At 35.8% G+C, this 23030-nt stretch overlaps 1 protein-coding gene across 5 annotated transcripts; it reads right to left on the reverse strand.

The window, feature by feature from the left end:
- Positions 1-10591: 10591 nt before the first annotated feature.
- On the reverse strand, positions 10592-19960 carry LOC311085297 (uncharacterized protein). 5 transcript variants are annotated; one of them, XM_084117740.1, is made up of 7 exons: positions 19923-19945; positions 19801-19843; positions 19431-19478; positions 17326-17345; positions 17085-17213; positions 12613-13338; positions 10592-12023 (listed from the first exon to the last, which is right to left on the reverse strand). In XM_084117740.1, exons 5-7 carry the CDS (start codon positions 17107-17109, stop codon positions 11461-11463), a joined length of 1314 nt encoding a protein of 437 aa, XP_083973866.1. In that variant the 5' UTR covers positions 17110-17213; positions 17326-17345; positions 19431-19478; positions 19801-19843; positions 19923-19945; the 3' UTR covers positions 10592-11460. The 5 variants fall into 5 exon arrangements, with proteins under 5 accessions (XP_083973866.1, XP_083973865.1, XP_083973862.1 ...); XM_084117739.1 differs by having other exon boundaries at positions 17286-17345; XM_084117736.1 differs by having other exon boundaries at positions 19801-19957.
- Between the last annotated feature and the right edge of the window lie 3070 nt (positions 19961-23030).

Raw genomic sequence — 23030 nt, forward strand, 5'->3', positions numbered from 1 at the left:
CGACAAGCCTGTCTGAGACAGCGAGTGTTTTTATCCAGCCAATAGTACGATTTTTGCTTTGGTTGTTTTATCTTAAAAGGGGCAATAGAATCTAAAATATCAGAACAGGATGTATAAAAAAGAGCAATTAAATCGTCAGGGCCAATGGAGGACTCAGCATTCAAGATCAATGGTTCAACGGCATTAGCTAAATATTTCTCACTAAACTGAGAGGCAGTGAGTGAGTTTATGAAGCGAGAGTAAGAGCCTATAGACTTATTTACAGTGACAGGGTTGACAACAGGGACCGTAAATACAATGGGCGTATGATCAGAAAAAGAAGGATTTTCAATAGATACATTATCTACAGGGGTCCCATATGACATAATAAGATCAAGAGTATGACCTAAGACATGTGTTGGTAGATTAATATGTTGAGTAAAACCAAATGAGTCCAGGACGTTACAAAACTCAGCAACCACGGGACGCCCAGGGCAGCAGACATGCACATTAAAATCACCCAACAATAACATATGTTCATACAACGGAACAACAGAAGTTAAAAAATCTGAAAAATCATTTACAAAAGCCCCAGCCAAGTTAGGTGGCCTGTAAATAAGAGCACAGAATAGCGCAAAGGAAGCAGACTGTAATGTTACACACTGTGCCTCAAATGATGAGTAGCTCTGGACAGAAACAGTATTTACTTTAAGTGATTGTTTAAAAACCATAGCAACACCACCACCCCTACCAGCAGATCTTGGGGTACTAATAAAACAACAGTTTGAAGGACAAAGTTCCTCAAAAACTGACAACTCACCAATACCGGCCCAGGTCTCCGTCAGAAATAGAATATCCAAATTACGTCTAGTAAAAAAGTCATTTAAAATAAAAGTTTTGTTACAAATGGACCTGGCGTTGACTAGGGCCATATTCAAAGGAGGCTGTGTTGACAAAGCCGAATCCAGGTGAACAAAGTCCAATTGACGTAAATTCTGACAGTTCACTCCTCTCCGGCGAATCCGTGAACGCGGAGGAGCAGAGTAGATAGATGACTGAGTGAAGTCCGCGACAACAGGGAGATGAAAAGCATATCTCCAATCCCGTGACCGACGCGTCAAATGAAGGCCCTCCAAGCTAATAGTAGCCAAGGGAAACTCCATCGTAGGTTGTCTGGAAGAAACAATAGCCCGTCTGATTCTCACCCGAGCACCAGCACGGCAGCCTCTCTTCCTGCGGCGCTTCCGTAGAGGAGGAACGCAGCAAGGTAGCTGGCGAGCGAAATCGTCCACAGATTGGTTGAACGAAGACTGAAAACAGGAATGCAGAGCAGGACAAAATCCGCGAAAATCTCCCATACTGCTTTGAATGTTGAGTAAGTCTTGATGATTGTATGTCAATATTGAAACTGCATGATACCAGTGTAACACCGTAAATAATACAAACAGTACAGATGTCAGACGAACAGGTACCAAAGGTACAACAAACTGAGACAAATGGGAGAGACGGCAAGCCGAGTACACTGGCGCCATCTTGGAAAAAAGTGTATTCACACTCACAGGAAGTGTGAACTCCAACTCTAGAATCAATAACAACAAAGTTGTTAACAATAACAACAAAGTTGCAAACTACTTTGTTGTTCATAACAACAAAGTAGTTCGCTAACATCTTAACGTTTTGTATGGGAAAAGAAACACGGTAAAAACCTTTCTGAAAAGAGCCCGTAATATGTCGAGTAAACCGTGTAAACTGTATAGTAGTTACGTGATTTAACGTGTGAACTATTTACCTAACTTACTCAAAAGGCTCGGTCGGGATGCGCGCGACGGTGAGAGTGATGACGTCATCACCACGAGACGAAATACAAATTTTTAAGCATAACTTTTCTCCACTCCACTCTGTGATTGAATAATATATATATATATTATTATATATATAGGCCTATATATTACGTTTAAAAATAAATCTTTATTTTACAGAAAATGGTACAATAACGGTATAATTTTGGTCAGAAAGTTATTTAAGAATAATGAACTATCTTACTATCTATCATACTACTTTTACAGTTATGTTTGAGCAGCAGTGACCGTAGTAACAGTACTAAAATTAGCTTTTTCTATGAGTGATGCTAAAGGAATAAAAATTGTACATTTAAATATTAGGAGTCTTATCCCTAAAATTGACCTACTTTGTGCATGGGTTGCATTACATAAACCTAACATAATTACTCTTTCCGAAACATGGCTTAATAGTAATATATCAGATACTGAAATTAATCTTCCAAATTATATCCTATATAGATCTGATAGGAGTTCCAGAGGTGGGGGTGTGGCTATATATGTTTCCTCTGAGCTCATATCTGAGTTTACCATACCTACAGTTGAGCCTCTACACTTTGAATGTGTTTTTGTTAAAGTAATTTTCCATGAAAATAAAAGCTTAATTATCGGGAGCATATACAGACCACCCTCTTCGCCAGCTGAAACTTTTGATCACCTGATATCCACTATTAACTCCATTTCCTGTAATAATGAAATTATTTTACTTGGGGATTTCAATAAAAACTGGTTAGATAAATCATCTCATAAAGTGAAAAATTTATTTAGTAATTTAAATATCTCACAATTAATTAAGGAACCAACTCGTATCACTCCTACTTCTCAATCCCTGCTTGACTGGATACTTGTTTCACATCCAGATAGATTTCTAAGGGCAGGAGTTATGTCTGATTGCTTTAGTGATCACTCGATAGTATATTGTGTATGGAAGATCAAATTACCTAAATCACCACCAAGACTTATCAAATTAGACAATATAAGAAACTGAATTCAGATTTATTTTTTAATGATCTGATATATAAATCTATAAAAGCTATAAATTGGGACAGACACCAACTTATACCTAATGTTCAAGACGCATGGGATTTCCTCTATACCGAGTTTACTGATGTTCTGGATAAACATGCTCCTTGGAAATCTGTCCTGGTCAAGGGTAAACACCTTCCTTGGATTGACCCTGAACTTATTAGTCTTTTTAGGCAGAGGGATAGGCATGGTCAATTTTTCGGCGTACAAGGGCTAATGTAGATTGGGAAATATACAGGCAGCTGAGAAATATGAGTAAGACTAAAACCCGTAATGCAAAATTCAAGTCAAGTCAAGTCAAGTGTATTTATATAGCGCTTTTCACAATACAGATTGCATCAAAGCAGCTTCACAGCATTAAACCAAAATAACACAACAAGGTTGTTTCTAGTGTAAATTTATTGATTGATAAAATTAAATTAATATCCCCAAAATATCCCCAACTGAGCAAGCCAAAGGCAACAGTGGCAAGGAACCGAAAACTCCATCAAGTGACCTAATGGTGTCCTAAAACTCCATCAAGCGGCCTAATGGTGTCCTAAAACTCCATCAGGTGACCCAATGGAGAAAAAAAACCTTGGGAGAACCCAGGCTCAGTCGGGGGCCAGTTCTCCTCTGGCATTTATGAACTAGAGGCCAGATTGTAGTTTGAACAGTAAGATTTAAAATGTTATATGAATGCCTGGCTGAAGAGATGAGTCTTTAATCTAGTTTTAAACTGGGAGAGTGAGTCCGAGCAACGAACAGTATCAGGAAGGCTATTCCAGAGTTTCGGAGCTAAATGTGAAAATGCTCTCCCTCCTTTGGTGGATCTGGATATCCTAGGTATGACCAAAAGCCTTGAATTTATTGATCTTAAAGAGCGCGATGGATTATAGGGCGATAGAAGATCCGTTAAATAGACTGGAGCTAAGCCGTTTAGGGCTTTATAGGTCAGTAGCAATACCTTGTAATTGATACGGAACTTTATAGGTAACCAATGCAGTGATGATAAAATCGGTGTTATATGATCATATTTTCTTGATCTAGTAAGAACTCTAGCGGCTGCATTTTGGACTAACTGTAGCTTGTTTATTGAGGATGCAGGACAACCAGCTAATAAAGCATTACAGTAATCTAGTCTCGAGGTCATGAATGCATGAACTAACTTTTCTGCATCGGAAACTGATAGCATATTACGTAGCTTAGCAATGTTTCTAAGGTGGAAAAAGGCTGTTCTTGTAACATATGAAATATGATTTTCAAAAGACAGGTTGCAATCGAGTATAACACCCAGGTCTTTTACTGTAGAGGATAAAGTAACAGGACATCCTACGATGTTAAAATTGTATTGTGAGAGGTTTTGTGGGCGGTTTTTTGAACCGATAAGTATTACCTCTGTCTTGTCTGGATTTAATAAAAGAAAATTACGCGTCATCCAATCTTTGATATCTTTAACACATTCTGTCAATTTGGATAATTTAGCGTTTTCATCCGGCCGTGATGAAATATATATTTGAGTGTCATCAGCATAACAATGGAAGTACTAAATTTGTTGGATTTTAGTACTAAAATCCAACTACTATAAGGATAGCCTCAGTAATGATTTTAAGAATCCAAAACAATTCTGGAAAAAAATTAAAACTATTACTAATACATCAGAAAAACATTGTATTAACCAAATATGAGTTTCAAATACAATTCTACATGACTCTTTATCTATTGCTGAAGCATTTAATCATCATTTCTCTTCTGTTTGTTCTACCTTAATACCCGAATCTGATCTGGGTACTGGTTTTTTAAATAATACTTTGCCCAATCACAGTTCTTTTTATTTTAGGAAAATTCAACCTGATGAAGTGCAGAATGCCATAAATGAACTAAAAGGGAACAGTGGTGCTGGACTGGATGGTTTAGATAATAAGTTGATCAAACTAGCATCCCATGTACTTATGTATCCACTTACTGATTTATTCAACCTCTCTTTGTCTTCATGTGAGTTACCAGCTATCTGGAAGTGCGCACGCATCACTCCAATACATAAAGGAGGAGATGTACTAGATCTTAACAATTACAGACCCATATCTATTATATGTTCTATTGCTAAAGTGTTTGAAAAACTAATTTATAATCAACTCTCACACTTTCTTAGTGCAAACAATATATTATCACCATTTCAATCTGGCTTTAGATCTAACCACTCTACATCTACTGCCCTTCTTAAATTCACCAATGATGTCTTTTCTGCTGCAGATAATGGGGAACTTACAGGTGCAATATTTATTGACTTGACTAAAGCCTTTGACCTTGTTGATCACTATCTTCTTTTAGATAAGCTCTATGCTACTGGCCTGTCTAAAAATGCTGTATTGTGGTTTAGTGCATACCTCCATAATAGAAAACAATGTGTTATCCTACATGGAAATAAATCTAATCTGCTAACTCAGCAAAGAGGTGTGCCCCAGGGCTCAACTTTGGGACCACTCCTTTTTTCTATTTACGTTAATAACTTACCATCAATTCTTAACAACTGTTGTGTTCAACTTTATGCCGATGACACCGTTTTATATACATCTAAACATGATCTTCCACAAATTCAAGCTTGTCTTCAGTATGATTTCAAAATTTTACAGGATTGGCTTTTTCATAACAAATTATTGCTCAACAAAACTAAAACATATCTCATGATTTTTGGTACCAGACAAAAACTCAAATCTGAAACCAATTCCTGTATAATAACTTGTTCTGACCGTACTCCTCTGCCTCAAGTTGAAAAATTTAAATATCTTGGTGTATGGCTAGATTCTGAGCTTTCTTTTAAAATTCATATTGGTCATATCTTACGTAAAGTCAGTTATGGAATTAATGTTTTATATCGATCTCGTAACTGCTTCACTTATAGTGTGCGTAGGAAACTCGCTTCTCAACTTATACTTCCGATTTTTGACTATTGTGATGTTGTTTACCAAAACTCTGTAAAATCAGACCTTTCCCATCTTAAAACAGCTTATAACAGACTGTGCAGATTTGTCCTTGGATGCCCTTTTCTCACGCATCATTGCACAATGTATTATGCCCTGAATTGGCCATCTTTAAATATAAGAAGACAAATGCACTGGCTTCAACTAATATTCAAATGTATCCATTTCAATTACCCGTTTTAAATTTAAAACAGTATTTTGTTCCTATTACTTCAAATTATCATTTGAGGCACTCTGTTCAGCTTTATTTTTCTGTCCCCCAAGCCAAGAAGACAGTTGGCAAAAGAGCTTTTATGTTCAAAGCCACTTTAGACTGGAATAACTTACCTTCCGATATTAGATTCATCACTTCATTTGGGATGTTTAAGCATACCTTGTCTTCTTACTTTGTGATTGACTGCTCTTGTAATGTATGATGCTGACATAATGTGATTTTTTTTTAATATTTCAATTAATTGTATTATTATTTTGTGATCCAAATACATATACTTTATACATTCAATTTCAAATGTATTTCTACCAATTTGATCTAATGGTTGTAAAGTTCGGTATATTTCGGTTAATATTATTGGGGTTTTTTTTGTTTGTTTTTTTGTGTTTGTGGTTCTGTATGTATTTGTTTGTCCAATATGTATAATTGTACTTTTGTTTATTTTATTATTGTTCTTTTGTGATGGTCGTGATGTATTTTATGACCCCCTTGAAAACGAGATGATGCATCTCAAGGGGTTTATCCTAATAAAAATAAATTTGTAGTAAAACTACTAAAGAGTTTGTAGTAGTATTTGATGCAATTCTCAGTGGCCTTATTCAACTTTTTTTTTCAGGCATATTTTTAAAAGTCTCTTCTGCTCACAAAGGCTGCATTTTTAAAAAAAAAAACAGTAATGTTGTGAAATGTTATTTAGTGTTGTTTTTGGCGGCCTGTTTTAATTTTAGTTTTAGTCTAGTCTTTGTGTCAGGCTGTCATTTTAGTTTTTATTAGTTTTAGTCACATTCATACTCTTTTTAGTCTAGTCAAGTTTTAGTCGACGAAAACTGATGACATTTTAGTCTAGTTTTAGTCAACGAAAACTGATGACATTTTAGTCTAGTTTTAGTCAATGAAAATTGTATTTTAGTCTCTTTTTAGTAATGCGATTTTATTTAACCCAGTCAATATAGAATTTCAAACAAGGCTTATTATAGGCTATTTAGTAGGCCTATATTTAGAGCTGTGACGGTGGCAGGTTTTTTTACCACCGCGGTAATGGACCAACTACCGGCGGTGGTTGGGGGGTTATTAAAAAAAATACACTCTGCGCTTTGGATGTGGGACACGAGCAGGAAAACACGAAGATATCGATCTCTTTATGATATCTTCGTGTTTTCTACTTGATGTAAATTGGTTTGAAGAGCGAATTTTATCCTCCACAAGGGCGAGATATTTAGGCTGTGTTTGAGATTGCGCTGCCAGAGAAAGTGAAACTAAAAATCACCCACACGTGTCAAACGCGCTTTACAACTAAACTCGCGCCCAATGTCTAATATAACAAGCACAAACTGTGTTAAAAAGAATTTGACATGCAAGTACAAATGTAGGCTATCTGTCCTACAGCGTTTTTCTACTTTACCACAGTAAAGAATACGAATATAATAGGCCTAATTAGAAGCGAACTAAGAAACGTTTATAATACCTTTAGAAAATGGGTGAGATTTGGGAAAAGAAACAAGAGATTCCATGCAGGGATGAGTCACGATTTTTGGATATTCGATTAGTTTATTTAATTATAAAATATCGAATAGGTTGTGCGATTATACTCTAAAATAAAATCTCCATGTTCTGGCGCTGATGCGGTGACGTGTTCATGTAACAAGAGACGCTGCCAATAACAGCTGTCACAAAGAACCAGCAAAAGTAATGATTAGGAATGTGTCAAATATATCAATGAGACATTTTAATAGAATAACTAATGGAGTAATATATGGTTAAATTCGCTGATAATCGGGTGACCAGATCGCAATCCAGAATTTAAAGCCGACAAAGCTATGGGTTCACGCACAACTCTCTCATTCGTCGTGACGTTACATTTCGTCTCGTCTCGTTTTGGTCAACGAAAATGAAGAGACATTTTAGCATAGTTTTTATTTTTTAAACCACATTTAGTCTCGTTTTTATTCGTCAACGATATTGCATTATACATGTATTTTAGTCATCGTCACATGACCATGCATTTACGTCTAGTCTCGTCTCGTTTTCGTCAGGTGATAACGGTTCGTTGACGACAATATTTCGTCATAATTTTCGTTGACGAAAGCAACACTAATGTTATTACAATTTTTTTTTTTAAGTATATGTGAATATATAGTAAAGTATAATTTGTTCCTGTGACCAAAGCTGATTTTCAGCATCATTACTCCAGTCTTCAGTGTCACATGATCCTTCATAAATCCTTCTAATATTTGATGCTCAAAAATGTTTTTTGATTTTTTTTTTGTTGTTTTTTTTTTTTTTCAGGATTCTTTGATTAATAGAAAGTTACAAAGAACAGAAATCTTTTGTAATATTAATCACTACCGTTCAAAAGTTTGGGATCAGTAAGAAATTGTATTTATTTTTTGGCTGGGGAAAGAAATAAAATAAATCAATTGGAAATCAATGAATCCCTAAAATGGGATCAACATGTGAAAAACTACTCAAACCCAAAATCGTATCAATTTATTTAGAGATTTCTGTAACTTATCCAACCATACACGAAACAGATCAGACATCCAAGAAATGCATGCTTACTCAAAATGACATTGCACTAAACATGATGCAAGTAATTTTAAATTTTGTTTACCCAGAAAACTAACATATCTAGCATGAAGTTTTGTTCTAGCATTAGCCTTACCTAAAGTTTTCATAGCCATACTTGCACCCAGGGCCTGAAATTAACACCCGACCACACGCCAAATGCGGGTGAATTCTGCAATTGGCGGGTAACAGTGTCAATCTACCTGCCACATTGGCAGGTAGCCAATGAGAATCGACCCTTCGCGGGGAGTTTGATTGACGGCGATCTGGCCAATCATATTCCGCCTTTTTTGTCCGACAAAGCAGCCAGGAGAGTTCAACGTTGGATGATTTGAACTTGAAAAAACGGAGTGTACTAAGTAGGCCTACTGACATCTTTCCGCAGTTAAAACTACATTCCTTCTTATGTTCATTCATGTTTATTTGATGCTTTTAATTTTTTTTATAAAAAAGACCAAATTTTAACGTTGAGACTTTGTTTAATATCAAAAGTAACCTGGACTGTCTTGTCTGTCAGCGTGTTGTCAGTGTCTCTGCTGCGCGATGTGTTTTTCATTGCATGAGATCACGGTGTAGCTTGTCGGACATAGCAACAGTAACTAAAGGGGCTGGGTCTTTGCGTTGTTTTTTTGTTTTGTTTTTTGCAACTGTTGTTCTTTGACATTTAAACGAAGTCAGCCATTTCGTTGGATTTTAGCTAAAAATGTGGCGGCACATTACTGGAGTACAGAAAGCATCTGTGAAAGCAGCGCAATTTGAGTGTTTCGGAACGTGATCGGAGAGAACGATGAGGCCCTTCTCTGACTACGTTTGAATAATGTGTGAGTTAAGTATTAAACTGTTGGTGAGATGAGATGAGATAATGCAACGCTGACATAAGCTACATTACAATGACAGTTGCACAGATGTTGGGAACCGGTGAGAAAATTGCGTACCCGGTAACTTTACCAGTAATAACAATATTAATTTAGTTCTGCTTAACGGTTCCTTAACGCTGTAACTAACAGCTGCCCAGCCATCAACACAGCCACGTGTGATTTGTTTACATACGAGCCGCACTAGGTCTATATCTGTATTCTAAGAGTTATTATTACTTGTATGGATCTCGTTAATAACTTGACAGCACTTAAATGTGTATTCTTACAAGTTAAAGAACAAATGTTTGTGCAATTCCTTTTTTTTTTCACCTTTTGAGGCCAAAAAACAACAAAAAAAAAAAAATGGCTGGTAAAAAGTCACTGTGGCGGGTGGATTTTTAAATCCACCTGCCACAGTGACTGGTGGTCAAAAAAGTTAACTTCAGGCCCTGCTTGCACCACTTAAATCATTGTCAAGGACACAGCTAAGATAATTAACACTATTTCTGTTTGATATTACACAATCCCCTACCTTGACAGACAGGTTAGGAACCTTGTTCAGTTTACTTTTAGACTCAAATAACATGGATCCCGTTTTTTACCTAAATGCAATAAGAGTTTATTTTCAGAGAGCCAGTCTCTTACTTTATATAACTCCTCATATCACTTGTATTTTACTGACATCCGTGTCTGAAACCAGTAAAGCAGAGAACAAGTTACAGTCACAAACTGCTTGCATATCATTTATGTATAGGAGGAATAAAAGGGGGCCTAAGACACTTCCCTGGGGAACTCCATTATTAATAATTGTTTATTCAGAGAGAAACCCATCAATTTCTACACTTTGAATTCTCCCAGTTTAATAAAAGTTCAACCAGGCTATCAGCATACTTGGGAAAAAAACATGACACTTAATTTTATCTTAAAGTACTAAATGATTCACTGTCAAAAACTTTTTGGAGATCCAAGAGTACCATTGAATTTATTACTTCCTTATAAAATATGTTAAATAAAATACATTTACATTTGATCATTTAGCAGACGCTTTTATCCAAAGTGACTTACAAATGAGGAGAGCAATAGAAGCAATCAAACTAACAGCAAGAAAACATTAACTAATTATTTTTTCTTGATGCAAGAAAAAGGAGCAGACAATACAAATGGACAATAAAAGTTTAATACTTGATGCAGCAAATACAAAAAGAAAGTAAAATTGGAAGCAAATAAGACAGATCTCTCTCTTTATTGACTAACAAGATAGCAAAGCATCTCAATCAGCCTCTTCTTCAGCTTCCTGAGCAAGAACAGTTAGTAAAAAATGTTTTAAAAAACACTTGTACTTTTAAACATATAGATTATATTAAGCAACATTATATATGCGATATTGCTCTTGAGTTGATGTGTATCTCACAGTTAAAACTGCTGTTCTTAAAGATAAACTATTTAATGCGTGTTGACAATGTTTCTTTTATACTGTCGATGGTTGTGGCCAGGGCTGTAGAGTTCTAGAATCGCCGGTGTCCCAGATATGAGGTAGTTCAGGGGGTTTGGGGTCATAAACATAGGCTCAACTGATATTCATATACATCAGTTTTCCTGATTATTTTTGTTGGTTGTTTAACATTTCTATCCTAAAATAGCTGTCAAATATGAAATGTTTAGTTTAGCTATATTTGATCTCACACTTCATGACCGTTAACTGAAGCACTAGAACATGCGCTCAGCAGCTTCTGTGAACATAAAGCCTGTCTACTTTAATTTGATTTCATCTCAATATTCTGATGTTGATGAGCAGCGACAGACCGCAGAGCTCAGACAAGGAGATCTTGGAGCTGTGCAATATTAGAGTTAATACTATATTAGGGAATTATTTCACAACCTTTATTATATACACCTCAGAAATATACTGAAGTCTGGGCCTCGGTGACTTCATAACTGGCTACAGCCGTGGTTGTGTCTGGTTAGACAAACTAATAGGAAAGAGAGGTGGCATCGCACTTGAAAGTGCTGGAACTGAAGATAAGCTACTTAATGTGAGTTTTTGTATGACTGCGTAGATTAGATGAATGAGTGAAGCTCTTCCCACATGCAGTGCAGTGATACGGTTTCTCTCCAGTGTGGATCCTCTCGTGTGATTTCAAATCTGCAGCTGTAATAAAAGTCTTCTCACACTCAAAGCACATATGATTTCTTACACCAGTGTGTATTTTCTGATGAACTTGTAAATCCTTCAGACGTGAAAAACTCTTTCCACACACAGAACATGAATGTGGTTTCTCCTGTGAATGAACTAACATGTGGCTCTTCAGGTTTGAAGCCCTCAAAAATGTTTTGCCACATTGATCACATTCATGCAGTTTCTCTCCAGTGTGGATCTTCATGTGAGACTTAAGGTTTCCTTGATGTCTAAAACTCTTCCCACACTGATCACATGTGAATGGTTTCTCTCCAGTGTGGATCCTCATGTGAATCTCGAGACTCCGTTTGTATGTGAAACTCTTTCCACACTGAGTGCAAGTGAAAGATTTCTGAGATCTTCTTTGATGTTTCTCCACTTCATTCACTTCTTCATTCTCATCCATCGGGCCTGAAATTAAAGTTAAAAAAGTGCTCAGTAAATCAATAAAAGAAAAATTATGTAGTGAAAACCTGTTATACAAGATTATGATGATTTTGATCCATTATGTCATACTTTTTCATGAAAGGGGTCCATTTATGTACTAGACATTATTTCTTTTTTATTCATTAGAGTCACAAATCTATAGAGCCCCTAATAATGATGGGAGGAAAAAATATTTTTTTGTCAAAAATGGCAGATTCGGCTGATTATGATAGGTCAGATCGCTTGTCAGTCAAACTCCCTGCGAAGGGTCATTTGGGACAGCCTTCGTAGCGCAATCAGCCTTCAAAGTGAAGAAGGCCAGTTGCAAAAGCTAGATGACAGTATATCTCAAATCTGCGTTTTTTGAAATACACCGTAAGTGGAAGAATAACTATTTAATATGAAAACAACAACGAAGAACAAGTTAAAAATAAATCAGCCTCTACTTCAGCTTCAGTTTGTGAAAAACTGTAGAAAACTTGTACTTTCCTTCATAAAAGTGTAAAAAACAACACAAAAACGACCGACTAATAGGGAAGAGATGCGGCATCGGAACTGAAGATGATCTACTTACTGTGATTGTATTTTGTGTGCCTGTGTAGAGCAGATGAACGAGTGAAGCTCTTCCCACATGCAGTGCAGTGATACGGTTTCTCTCCAGTGTGGATCCTCTCGTGTGATTTCAGGTTTCCTGACTGACTAAATCTCTTGTCGCAGTGTGAACACTTGTAAGGTTTCTCTCCAGTGTGAATTCTCTGGTGCTTTTTCAAAACTTCATCTCTAATAAAAGTCTTCCCACACTCAAAGCACATATGATTTCTTACACCAGTGTGTATTTTCTGATGAACTTTTAAACTCTGCATATGTGAAAAACTCTTTCCACACAAAGAACATGAATGTGGTTTCTCCTGTGAATGAACTGTCATGTGCCTCTTCAGGCTTGAAGCCCTCGAAAATGTTTGGTCACATTGATCACATTCGTGCAGTTTCTCTCCAGTGTGGATCTTCATGTGTTCCTGAAGGGTTCCTTGTTGTCTAAAACTCTTCCCACACTGATCACATGAGAACGGTTTCTCTCCAGTGTGGATCTTCATGTGTTCCTGAAGGTTTGATGATTGTCTAAAACTCTTTCCACACTGAGTGCATGTGAACGGTTTCTCTCCAGTGTGGATCCTCATGTGAACCTTGAGCTTTTGTTTGTATGTGAAACTCTTTCCACACTGAGTGCAAGTGAAAGATTTCTGAGATCTTCTTTGATGTTTCTCCACTTCATTCACTTCTTCATTCTCATCCATCGGGCCTGAAATTAAAGTAAAAAAAGTGCTCAGTAAATCAATCAAAGAGAAAAAATATGTAGTGAAAACATATATAAAACCCTCATCTAATAACAGAAAGTATTGAGTGGAGCAATCTTTGTCTTTTTAAAAGACTTCCCACAATACAATACACATACTGTAACTTCACTGAAGTCCATATATCAATCACTAACGAACCATTTCTCAATACCAAATACGGCATACTATTTATAAAATAATATTTATTGAACTACAACAGGGTTTCCCATACATTCATTAATTTGTGGCGGCCCGCCACAATATCAACGCTGACCGCCACGGATTGATTCAGATTTTTGAACTATTTAATAAGTATTTTACTGTAGAGCTGCGCGCTCTCTCTCTCTCTCACTCTCACAAACTGACAACGGAGGCACGATTAGCCCCTCCGGTCTCTTACCGCACGATCTGAATCAAAACATGAGCATGCGTTAGTTAGAGGTTGGATTGTTGCCGGTGCTTAATGCTCATTACCCCAGCGAAGATTCCAGAATCAATCCGGAGTTGAATGGTTAGTGAACACTGTAGCTCAACATAACTCTGAGAAGTTAGTCTATGTTGTCGCGTTTCCATTACAGATTCGCGCAAAACTTTTGCGATTTTTTTTCTTCTAAATATCGATAAACAACTATTGCGAAATGACGGCGTTTCCATTAACCGATGTTATGCGACTAAAACGTCATTTTTTCCTCTCGCGATCAGTCATTCCAAAAATCATGGCAACGGACGTTGGTAACTTTAGGTTTATATATATCACAGCCACCAGACTAGACATTATTATTATTATTATTATCTCCAGGTTCAGGTTGGTGTGTGTTGGTTTTTGTCCACCTCAATCTCCAGGTTTGTGTGTGTGTGTGTGTCTGAGTCTGTGTGTGTCCACCTCCAGGTCCAGTTTGGTGTGTGTGTGAGCCTGTGTGTGTCTGAGTCTGTGTTTGATTGTGTCTGAGTGTGTGTGAGTGAGTGAGTGAGTGAGTGAGTGAGTGAGTGTGTGTCTGTGTTTGAATCTGTGTGTGTGAGTCTTTTTGAATGTGTGTGTGAGCCTGTGTTTGAGTGTATCAGTAAGTTTGTGAGTTTGTGTGTGAGGTTGGTGTGAGTGTGTCCATCTCCAGGTTTTTGTGTGTGTGTGTGTGTGTGTGTGTGTGAGCAAAATTTGCAACAAGAAGTCTGTGGAGCAGTCATAGCATAGAAAGTGTAGCAATGGCATAGCAATGTCTTTAAGTTATCTGACACTAAGTGTTGGCAATGGAAATGTGTACTTGTCACAAAAAATATATGATATATTTATGATTGATATATATATATATATATATATATATATATATATATATATATATATATATATATATATAAAACTTAATCCCCCCCCCCGGTCCCCAAACACCACACCACCGCAAATAGAGTCTACTTCTGTGGGAAACACTATACAATATTTAAATTAACAAGACAGTATACACTATAATACAGTAGACAATATAATAGCCATAATAAAAGACAATAGGAAATAAACGCAAGCAAACTTTTGATTCAAACGTTAAAAAAAGCAGCACTATAGTACATGATTTAGGTTAAATATCGCCTAAATATAAAGTTATGAAACTTTATTTTCCCCTTAACCCAAAGATTGCCTGTTTGATAAACCCTAAATGAATAATCTCTCATGTTTAATGATGTGGCTGTTCTCTGCGGGAACATGAGTGCTGAACGACCGCTGACGGCCTGGAGATCGCATCTGCGAAAGTGTCCGAACTAATTATAAAATAGGCATTATGTTTATATATGGAGTCACATATTTGAGGTCTAAGTAACTACTTTCTCGCCTAAAAAACTCTAAAAACTAAATTTCGTGACACAACAATAATAGTATTATTTTTAAATGGTGGATTTGCTGACTGAAGTGACTGTTGCCGCAAGCAGAGCGATACAAACGGTGAAACGGTCCCAGTGCTGATACTGTGGGAATATTGCACGGCTGGAAAAGGTTCCCAGATTTGAGGAACCAGAAAGAACTGTTGTAAAATATATTCTTTATTCATTATAGGCACGCATCTATATAGCCCCTTATAACAGGACATTATGATGGGAGGAAAAATTATATTTCATTGCTTTTGCGTTGCCACAATAAACTTATGTTCTCCCGAGAAACTTTGCGTCTGCTTGCAAAATGTTTTGCATTGAAACTTTTTTTATTCAAATGCAAAGTTTCTCATGGGAAAAGAAAGGTTTTTGTGAGGGAGAATAAGGGTGGCATCAGGCAGTGGTTCAGGCTTTAGGATTGTCAAATGAATAAAGAAATTTCTCGTCTATTACCACCCACCACTACCAACGACGGAAATAAACGTAGTTAGTAGGGCTGGGAAAATAAATCGATGAAATCTCGATTCGTGGATTGATTACAATATTTTCAAAATGCATCGCTATTCTCTCTCGAATTGATTCTGAGCTCAGTTTTTAACAGCAGATGGCGCTGTAGGCTAGTAGGCTAACCGCACGCTTAAATGCTCACGAAGAAGAGCGATCATGCGTTCGTCTGAGTCTGAGAATGTACTCGCACCATTAATTTGCCGGCCCACAGACCTTCCCCTTGAAGAACTCAGGACAGAAGTGGTTGAAAGTAGACAAAAGAGACAGATTAAAACACCAGGTGTAAATGAGAATGTGTGTCCCTCGTCTACTTATGGCCTAATCAACCAAAACGCATCTTAACACCAGCAGTAAACAGAGATTACAATCTTCTTTAATCTTTTTGAACATGTGATTGAAACCAAATGTGAGACCTTTAAACTGACCAATCAGCAGATTACAGCTTTCCCACATCGTACTGAAGGTGTGACATTTAGCAAACCTCAGATGTACGCACACATCTTGGCCGACAGACCTTTATCACTATCAGCACTTCTTTACGGATCACTAATGGCCTTGTGGTAAGAAAGAGGGGGTTGGAGCAGGAAAGCAAACGTCTTTGTTCATTTATAAGGCTCACATTTCACAATAAATCACATTTTTGTAGTGAGAACTATTAAATATTTGATAAACTATGAAACTACCTAAAAAATTAACATTTTAAAAATATGCAATAATGCTATTTAACACTCCCTGTTTTTACACAAACTAAACCACGTGTAGCAAAGTCTATTTATTTGATTTTTTTTTTTTAAATGTTGGTGTTTTAGCAAAATAATAACAATATTTTGGAATGCGCAAAAACTGTATTAAGACATATCCATAATTTTGGTAACATGGTTGCAGTAATTGTGAACCAGATGTATAATAAACAGAAAAAAAATGCTCAGATTATACTAATATAGACTTACAGATAACAAACATCCTTGTTAAAAAAAATGTTTGCACCCGGTTCATATTATTTACTGCTTTAATTCTAATTCACAACTAGATTGGTCCTACTATAACAGAGCTAAATCTGATGAACTGCTTTATAACCTTAAAGGGGTCATATAATGCCATTTTTGTTCAAGCTAATATGATTCTTTAGGGTCTAAATTAAAAGTTTGTAATGTACTTTAATTAAAAATTCTCATTAGTATTGTAAGAAAACACTCATTTTACCTGGTAAATTTTTTTATGATGGTTGTGTACAGGCACTGCCAACACACATTTCAGTACAATCAACTTGTAAAAGTGCATGTACCATTATATGACCCCTTTAATGTTCTTCAGCCTCACTAATGAAGAATCAGGAATAAACACCAACCTCTTTGTTCTTCAGTGTGTTTCATTCTGCAGTGTTCTGGATCTCTCACGTTCTCACTGTCCTTCAATAAACTCTGTCTTTGCAGATTTCAGCTCTTCCTGATGGTTTGATGCTCGTCTTCACTTGTAGCTGATGGGAATATTCCAGCATTTATTGGTGAATTGCAGTGGGAGGAGCTTCACTGAAGGAGGAGGAGCTTACCTGACGGAGGAGGGGCTTCACTGAAGGAGGAGGAGCTTACCTGAAAGAGGAGGAGCTTCACTGCAGGAGGAGGAGCAGATCCGACAAAATCAAGAAGAAATCATTTACTGAGTAAAAAAAAAAATAGTCCACCCACTTTAAACGTACACTATGTAATTTTTTTCGCCGCTAGGGGTCGCTAACCTCTTACAATAACAAAGGCGTAGTTTGATGACGCAACATTTGCTAAGAATTATGGATCTTGTCGTCAAAGTCAAGCCGACCGAACTAATAATGTTTATGGATGAGTAAATACATCAATGTTTTTATCATGACTGTGATATGAAGCAGTTCGGGATTGCTAAGAGACAGCTATCAGCTCCACACGCGGATATAAAAGGAATATGGACATTTCATTCTACCGAACTACACGCAAGTGCAGAATTACAACTCACACAGGTCAGTTTATTAGACAAATTAAACTTGTGAGGTAACGCAGCGCTGTTTCACTTGGTCTAACATTACACTATCACACTAAACTGCATTTGAAAGTGTTGAAATTTATGTTATTCTGTGTTAGTTTGTCTGTATGAGACTAGCAGTAAGCTAGATCAACATTAGAATAACATACAGATCATATTCTAACATTTTATCATAGTTGAACTATATAACTAGGGTTGGGTATTGGTTGGGTTTTATCCGATACCAGTACCTACTCTGTATTTTTCAAACGGTTCCGGTGCTTAAACGGTTCTTGAAACGGTACTTAAGAAAACTAAACAGCACACACTTTATCAAAAAATAAACGGCGAGCCACCCGAGACTCTTTTCCAAGATGACGAATGCCTGTAAACGCGTAATGTACTGTCTTTATAAAGTATCTTCTTATTAAACTGTCTGTACACTTACAAAGTTCTCAATGCGTCGGTTTGCATGTAGGGACCCTCATTATGCTACCGTGTTAGTGTGAGGCTATTTTGAGCCTTGTTAGTGGTATTAACTAGCGATTTATTTTACTTACTCTGTGCCCCATATACTAGCGTTATAAGCTAATCTGTTTTTAGAGATAAAACTCTTTACATTAGATTTTCATGAAAACGCATCCCACGGAACGATCGACTCGGTGACCATGTGTTAATTACCCCTAGGTTCATTTTTCACCGGAATTGTCCTTTAACGAGTCACATAATGTATTTAGTGCATCACTAAGTAGTAGATTTTAGAAGGCAGGCAGCAAATGATGAAAATGGTTTGTTGTAGCTTGATGGAATAGATGGATAGAATTAGGAGTGACCTTTGTCTTGTTTAATAATAATACAAATGATGATGATAATAATTAATAATATCATCATCATTGATTTTTTCTTAAATTATTACTGTCAATATTAATAATAATAGTTTATTTTTTTTGTTCAAAGGACTTTAAGTTTCATATCTTAAGTTTGTATTTTTAATATACATTATATTTATCAGAACTTTAATATATTCTGTTCTGTTGTGACAAAGTTAATTTAAAAAAAAAAAAAGTTTATTTTTAAACTGCATTATCATATTATTTTAGTAAGGCTGAGGACTCTTAAATAACTACAAATAACTAATGTTAGGGAAAATCTGTTCATGTTTTGTTACACGTTTCTGGATTTTAAAAAAATATATATATATCAGCCGACATATCGGATTTTTAAATCACTAAATATTTGTATCGTATCGGCCTTAAAAATCCTTTATCGATCAGGCTCTAATCTCTAGTTGCTATGGCAGTACGAGCGGAAACCAGGGAGAACGCGGATATGACGCCATTGACGGCGACAAAACGGAAATAAAGAAACGGTACGTGTCTTCGAATTAAATTACAAATTTCTCCTGGTTTGAAAGTTGTTGGAAACAGTCGGTATAATGTGGTACACAACTAAAAAAAAATATATAACATAGATATAGTGATTTTTGCTATTTTTAAAGCAAAAAAGTATTTATGTATTTATGGTCACATTATAAAAAAATTAAGAATAAAAAAAAAAAAAGATTAAAACATAAAAATATATTTACAGATTTGCAAGAAACAAACGGCGCACCAATTGAGTTAACTCAACTTTTTTTGTTTATTGTGTTGCATATGAAACATGGTTCATTACAGATTATTGAAATAAAAGCCATTATGAAACTTACCTATATCTTGCAGATGTCACAATAGCTGATCGTGTCGTTTGCTCAAATCTGTTGACAATAAAATGAGCTTAATGTGTGAATTTACAGATCTGAAGACATCAGCATAATGAATGAGGAGAAAACAGGATCTATTGACATTAAATAAAGAGGCTTTTCAGCTGCTCTGATAATAGTGATGAGCCATAGACTATCAATTACTCATTCAACAAGAATATAGAGAATACATGATAGCCTACAGTAAAATATAACAACAGTAATATAAATGTAAATATAAAGACAGACACTGACGAAATTATCAACCCTTGTACTTTGTCCATATGAATCCGATTCCCTAATAACTTCATAACAAAGTATTTCGCTAACATCTTACCGTTTTGTATGGGAAACGAAACAGACACACGATGAAAAACTTTCTGAAAAGACCCCGTAATATGTTGAGTAAACCGTGTAAACTGTATAGTAGTTACGTGATTTAACGTGTGAACTGTTTACCTCAAAAGCCTCAGGAGACGCGCGAAGGCGAGAGTGGTGACGTCATCACCACGAGACGAAATAAATGATAGATTATCAAAACTAATTTTTAAGCATAATTTTTCTCCACACAACTCTGTGATTTGGAGCAAAAATATATTACGTTTAAAAATAAATCTTTATTTTACATAAACTGGTACAATAACGGTATAATTTTGGTCAGACAGTTATTTAAGAATAATGAACATCTCTTTACTGTGAATTCCTTAATCATTATAAGATCCCTGTAACTACTAAAGAGTTTGCTGTAGTATTTGATGCCATTCCCAGTGGCCTTATTCAACTTTTATCAGGCATGTTTTTTAAAAGTATATTCTGCTCACCAAGGCTGCATTTAAAAAAACACTAATATTGTGAAATTTTATTACAATTAAATAAATAAATAAAAATCCATGTGAATTTATAGTAAAGTATTATTTGTTCCTGTGACCAAAGCTGAATTTTAGCATCATTACTCCAGTCTTCAGAGTCACATGATCCTTCAGAAATCATTATAATATGATGATTTGATGCTCAAAAAAACTTCTTTTTTTTTCCAGGATTCTTTGATTAATAGAAAGTTCAAAAGAACAGAAATATAAATCTTTTGTAATATTAATCACTACCGTTCAAAAGTTTGGGGTCAGTAAGAAATGTTATTTAATTTTTGGCGGGGGAAAGAAATAAAATAAATCAATACTTTTATTCATCAAGGATGAATTAAATTGATCAAAAGTTACAGTAAAGACATTTCTAATATTACAAAAGATTCTATTTCTAATAAATGCTGTTATTACTATTTCTATTTAGATGTCTAAAATGGGATCATCAACATGTGAAAAACTACTTAAACCCAAAATCGTATATCAATTTATATAGAGATTTCTGTAACTTATCCAACCATACACAAAACAGATCAGACATCCAAGAAATGCATGCTTACTCAAAATGACATTGCACTAAACATGATGCAAGTAGTTTTAAATTTTGTTTACCCAGAAAACTAACATATCTAGCATGAAGTTTTGTTCTAGCATTAACCTTACCTAAAGTTTTCATAGCCATACTTGCACCACTTAAATCATTGTCAAGGACACAGCCAAGATAATTAACACTATTTCTGTTTGATATTACACAATCCCCTACCTTGACAGACAGGTTAGGAACCTTGTTCAGTTTACTTTTAGACTCAAATAACATGGATCCTGTTTCTTACCTAAATGCAATAAGAGTTTATTTTCAGAGAGCCAGTCTCTTACTTTATATAACTCCTCATATCACTTGTATTTTACTGACATCCGTGTCTGAAACCAGTAAAGCAGAAAACAAATTACAGTCACAAACTGCTTGCATATCATTTATGTATAGGAGGAATAAAAGGGGGCCTAAGACACTTCCCTGGGGAACTCCATTATTAATAATTGTTTATTCAGAGAGAAACCCATCAATTTCTACACTTTGAATTCTTCCAGTTTAATAAAAGTTCAACCAGGCTATCAGTATACTTGGAAAAAAAACATGACACTTAATTTATCTTACAGTACTGAATGATTCACTGTCGAAAGCTTTTTGGAGATCCAAGAGTACCATTGCACACATTTCACCTCCATCAATCTGCTTCCTTATAAAATCTGTTAAATACAATACATTTATATTTTATCATTTAGCAGACGCTTTTATCTAAAGCGACTTACAAATGCAGAGAGCAATAGAAGCAATTAAGTCAAGTCAAGTCACCTTTATTTAAATAGTGCTTTTACAATACAGATTGCATCAAAGCAACTTCACAAACAACTTCAAGTTTGTTTCTAGAAGAAAATTGCGTCTTCGACCACCTTAAGAAAGGCAGATCAATAATATTGTTGAATATTAAATATCCCCAACTAAGCAAGCCAAAAGCCAAGGCAACAGTGGCAAGGAACCAAAACTAAACATAAGCAGAGAGACTAATATTAGCGTAGATGCCATTCTTCTCATGATGTAACGAGTACATCAGGATTTATGGGAAATGTTCCCGGTTCCGGCTGACCTGATCTATGCAGCCTAACATTGAATTAGAAGTTTATAATGTGTTATGTGAATGCTAGGCCAAAGAGATGTGTTTTTAGTCTAGACTTGAACTGACAGAGTGTGTCTGCTTCCCGGACAATGTTAGGAAGACTGTTCCAGAGTTTTGGTGGTAAATAGGAAAAGGATCTACCGCCAGCAGTCGATTTTTGAGATCGCAATAGACGTGAAGGACTATAATGCGTTAAGAGCTCGCTCAAGTACTGCGGAGCTAAACCATTTAGTGCTTTGTAAGTAATCAGCAATATTTTAAAATGTATACGATGTTTAATAGGGAGCCAATGCAGTGTTGACAGAACTGGGCTAATATTTTCATACTTCCTGGTTCTGGTAAGAACTCGAGCTGCTGCGTTTTGGACCAGCTGTAGTTTGTTTATTAAGTGTGCAGGGCGACCACCCAGTAGAGCATTACAATAATCTAGCCTTGAGGTCATGAACGCATGAACTAATTGTTCTGCATTTTTAATTGAGAGCATATGACGTAATTTAGATATATTTTTAAGATGAATTTTTTTTTGGTTTTTACAGATACTACATGAATTTTAAATGAAAGATTGGTAACAAAGAGCACACCCAGGTTCCTAACCGACGACGAAGACTTGACAGAGCAGCCATCAAGTGTTAGAGAGTATTCTAGGTTATTACATGAGGAAGTTTTTTGTCCAATAATTAGAATCTCTGTTTTTTCAGAATTTAGTAGTAGGAAATTACTAGTCATCCAATTTTTTATATCAGCTATGCATTCTGTTAATTTTATGGATCGGTAAGTTTTGTCAGGGTGTGAAGAAATATAGAGCTGAGTATCATCAGCATAACAATGAAAGCTAATGCCATGCTTCCTAATGATATCTTCGAATAATTGATAACGGTCAGATAAGTATGATTTAAACCATGCTAATGCAATTCCACTAATGCCAACATAATTTTCGAGTCTATTTAAAAGAATGTTGTGGTCGATAGTGTCAAATGCAGCACTAAGATCGAGTAACACTAATAGAGAGATACAACCACGATCGGATGATA

This window comes from Abramis brama (genome assembly GCF_963993115.1).
Source record: "Abramis brama genome assembly, chromosome: 6".
NCBI lineage: Eukaryota > Metazoa > Chordata > Actinopteri > Cypriniformes > Leuciscidae > Abramis > Abramis brama.

What these genes read in the sequence shown, in the direction of transcription:
- LOC311085297 (XM_084117738.1), bottom strand. Translation starts at nt 17,109, where the DNA reads ATGAAACACACTGAAGAACAAAGAG. An exon ending in ACACACTGAAGAACAAAGAG is followed by an intron (nt 13,339 to 17,084) that starts GTTGGTGTTTAT and finishes CTTTAATTTCAG; the next exon opens with GCCCGATGGATGAGAATGAA. An exon ending in GCACACAAAATACAATCACA is followed by an intron (nt 12,024 to 12,612) that starts GTAAGTAGATCA and finishes CTTTAATTTCAG; the next exon opens with GCCCGATGGATGAGAATGAA.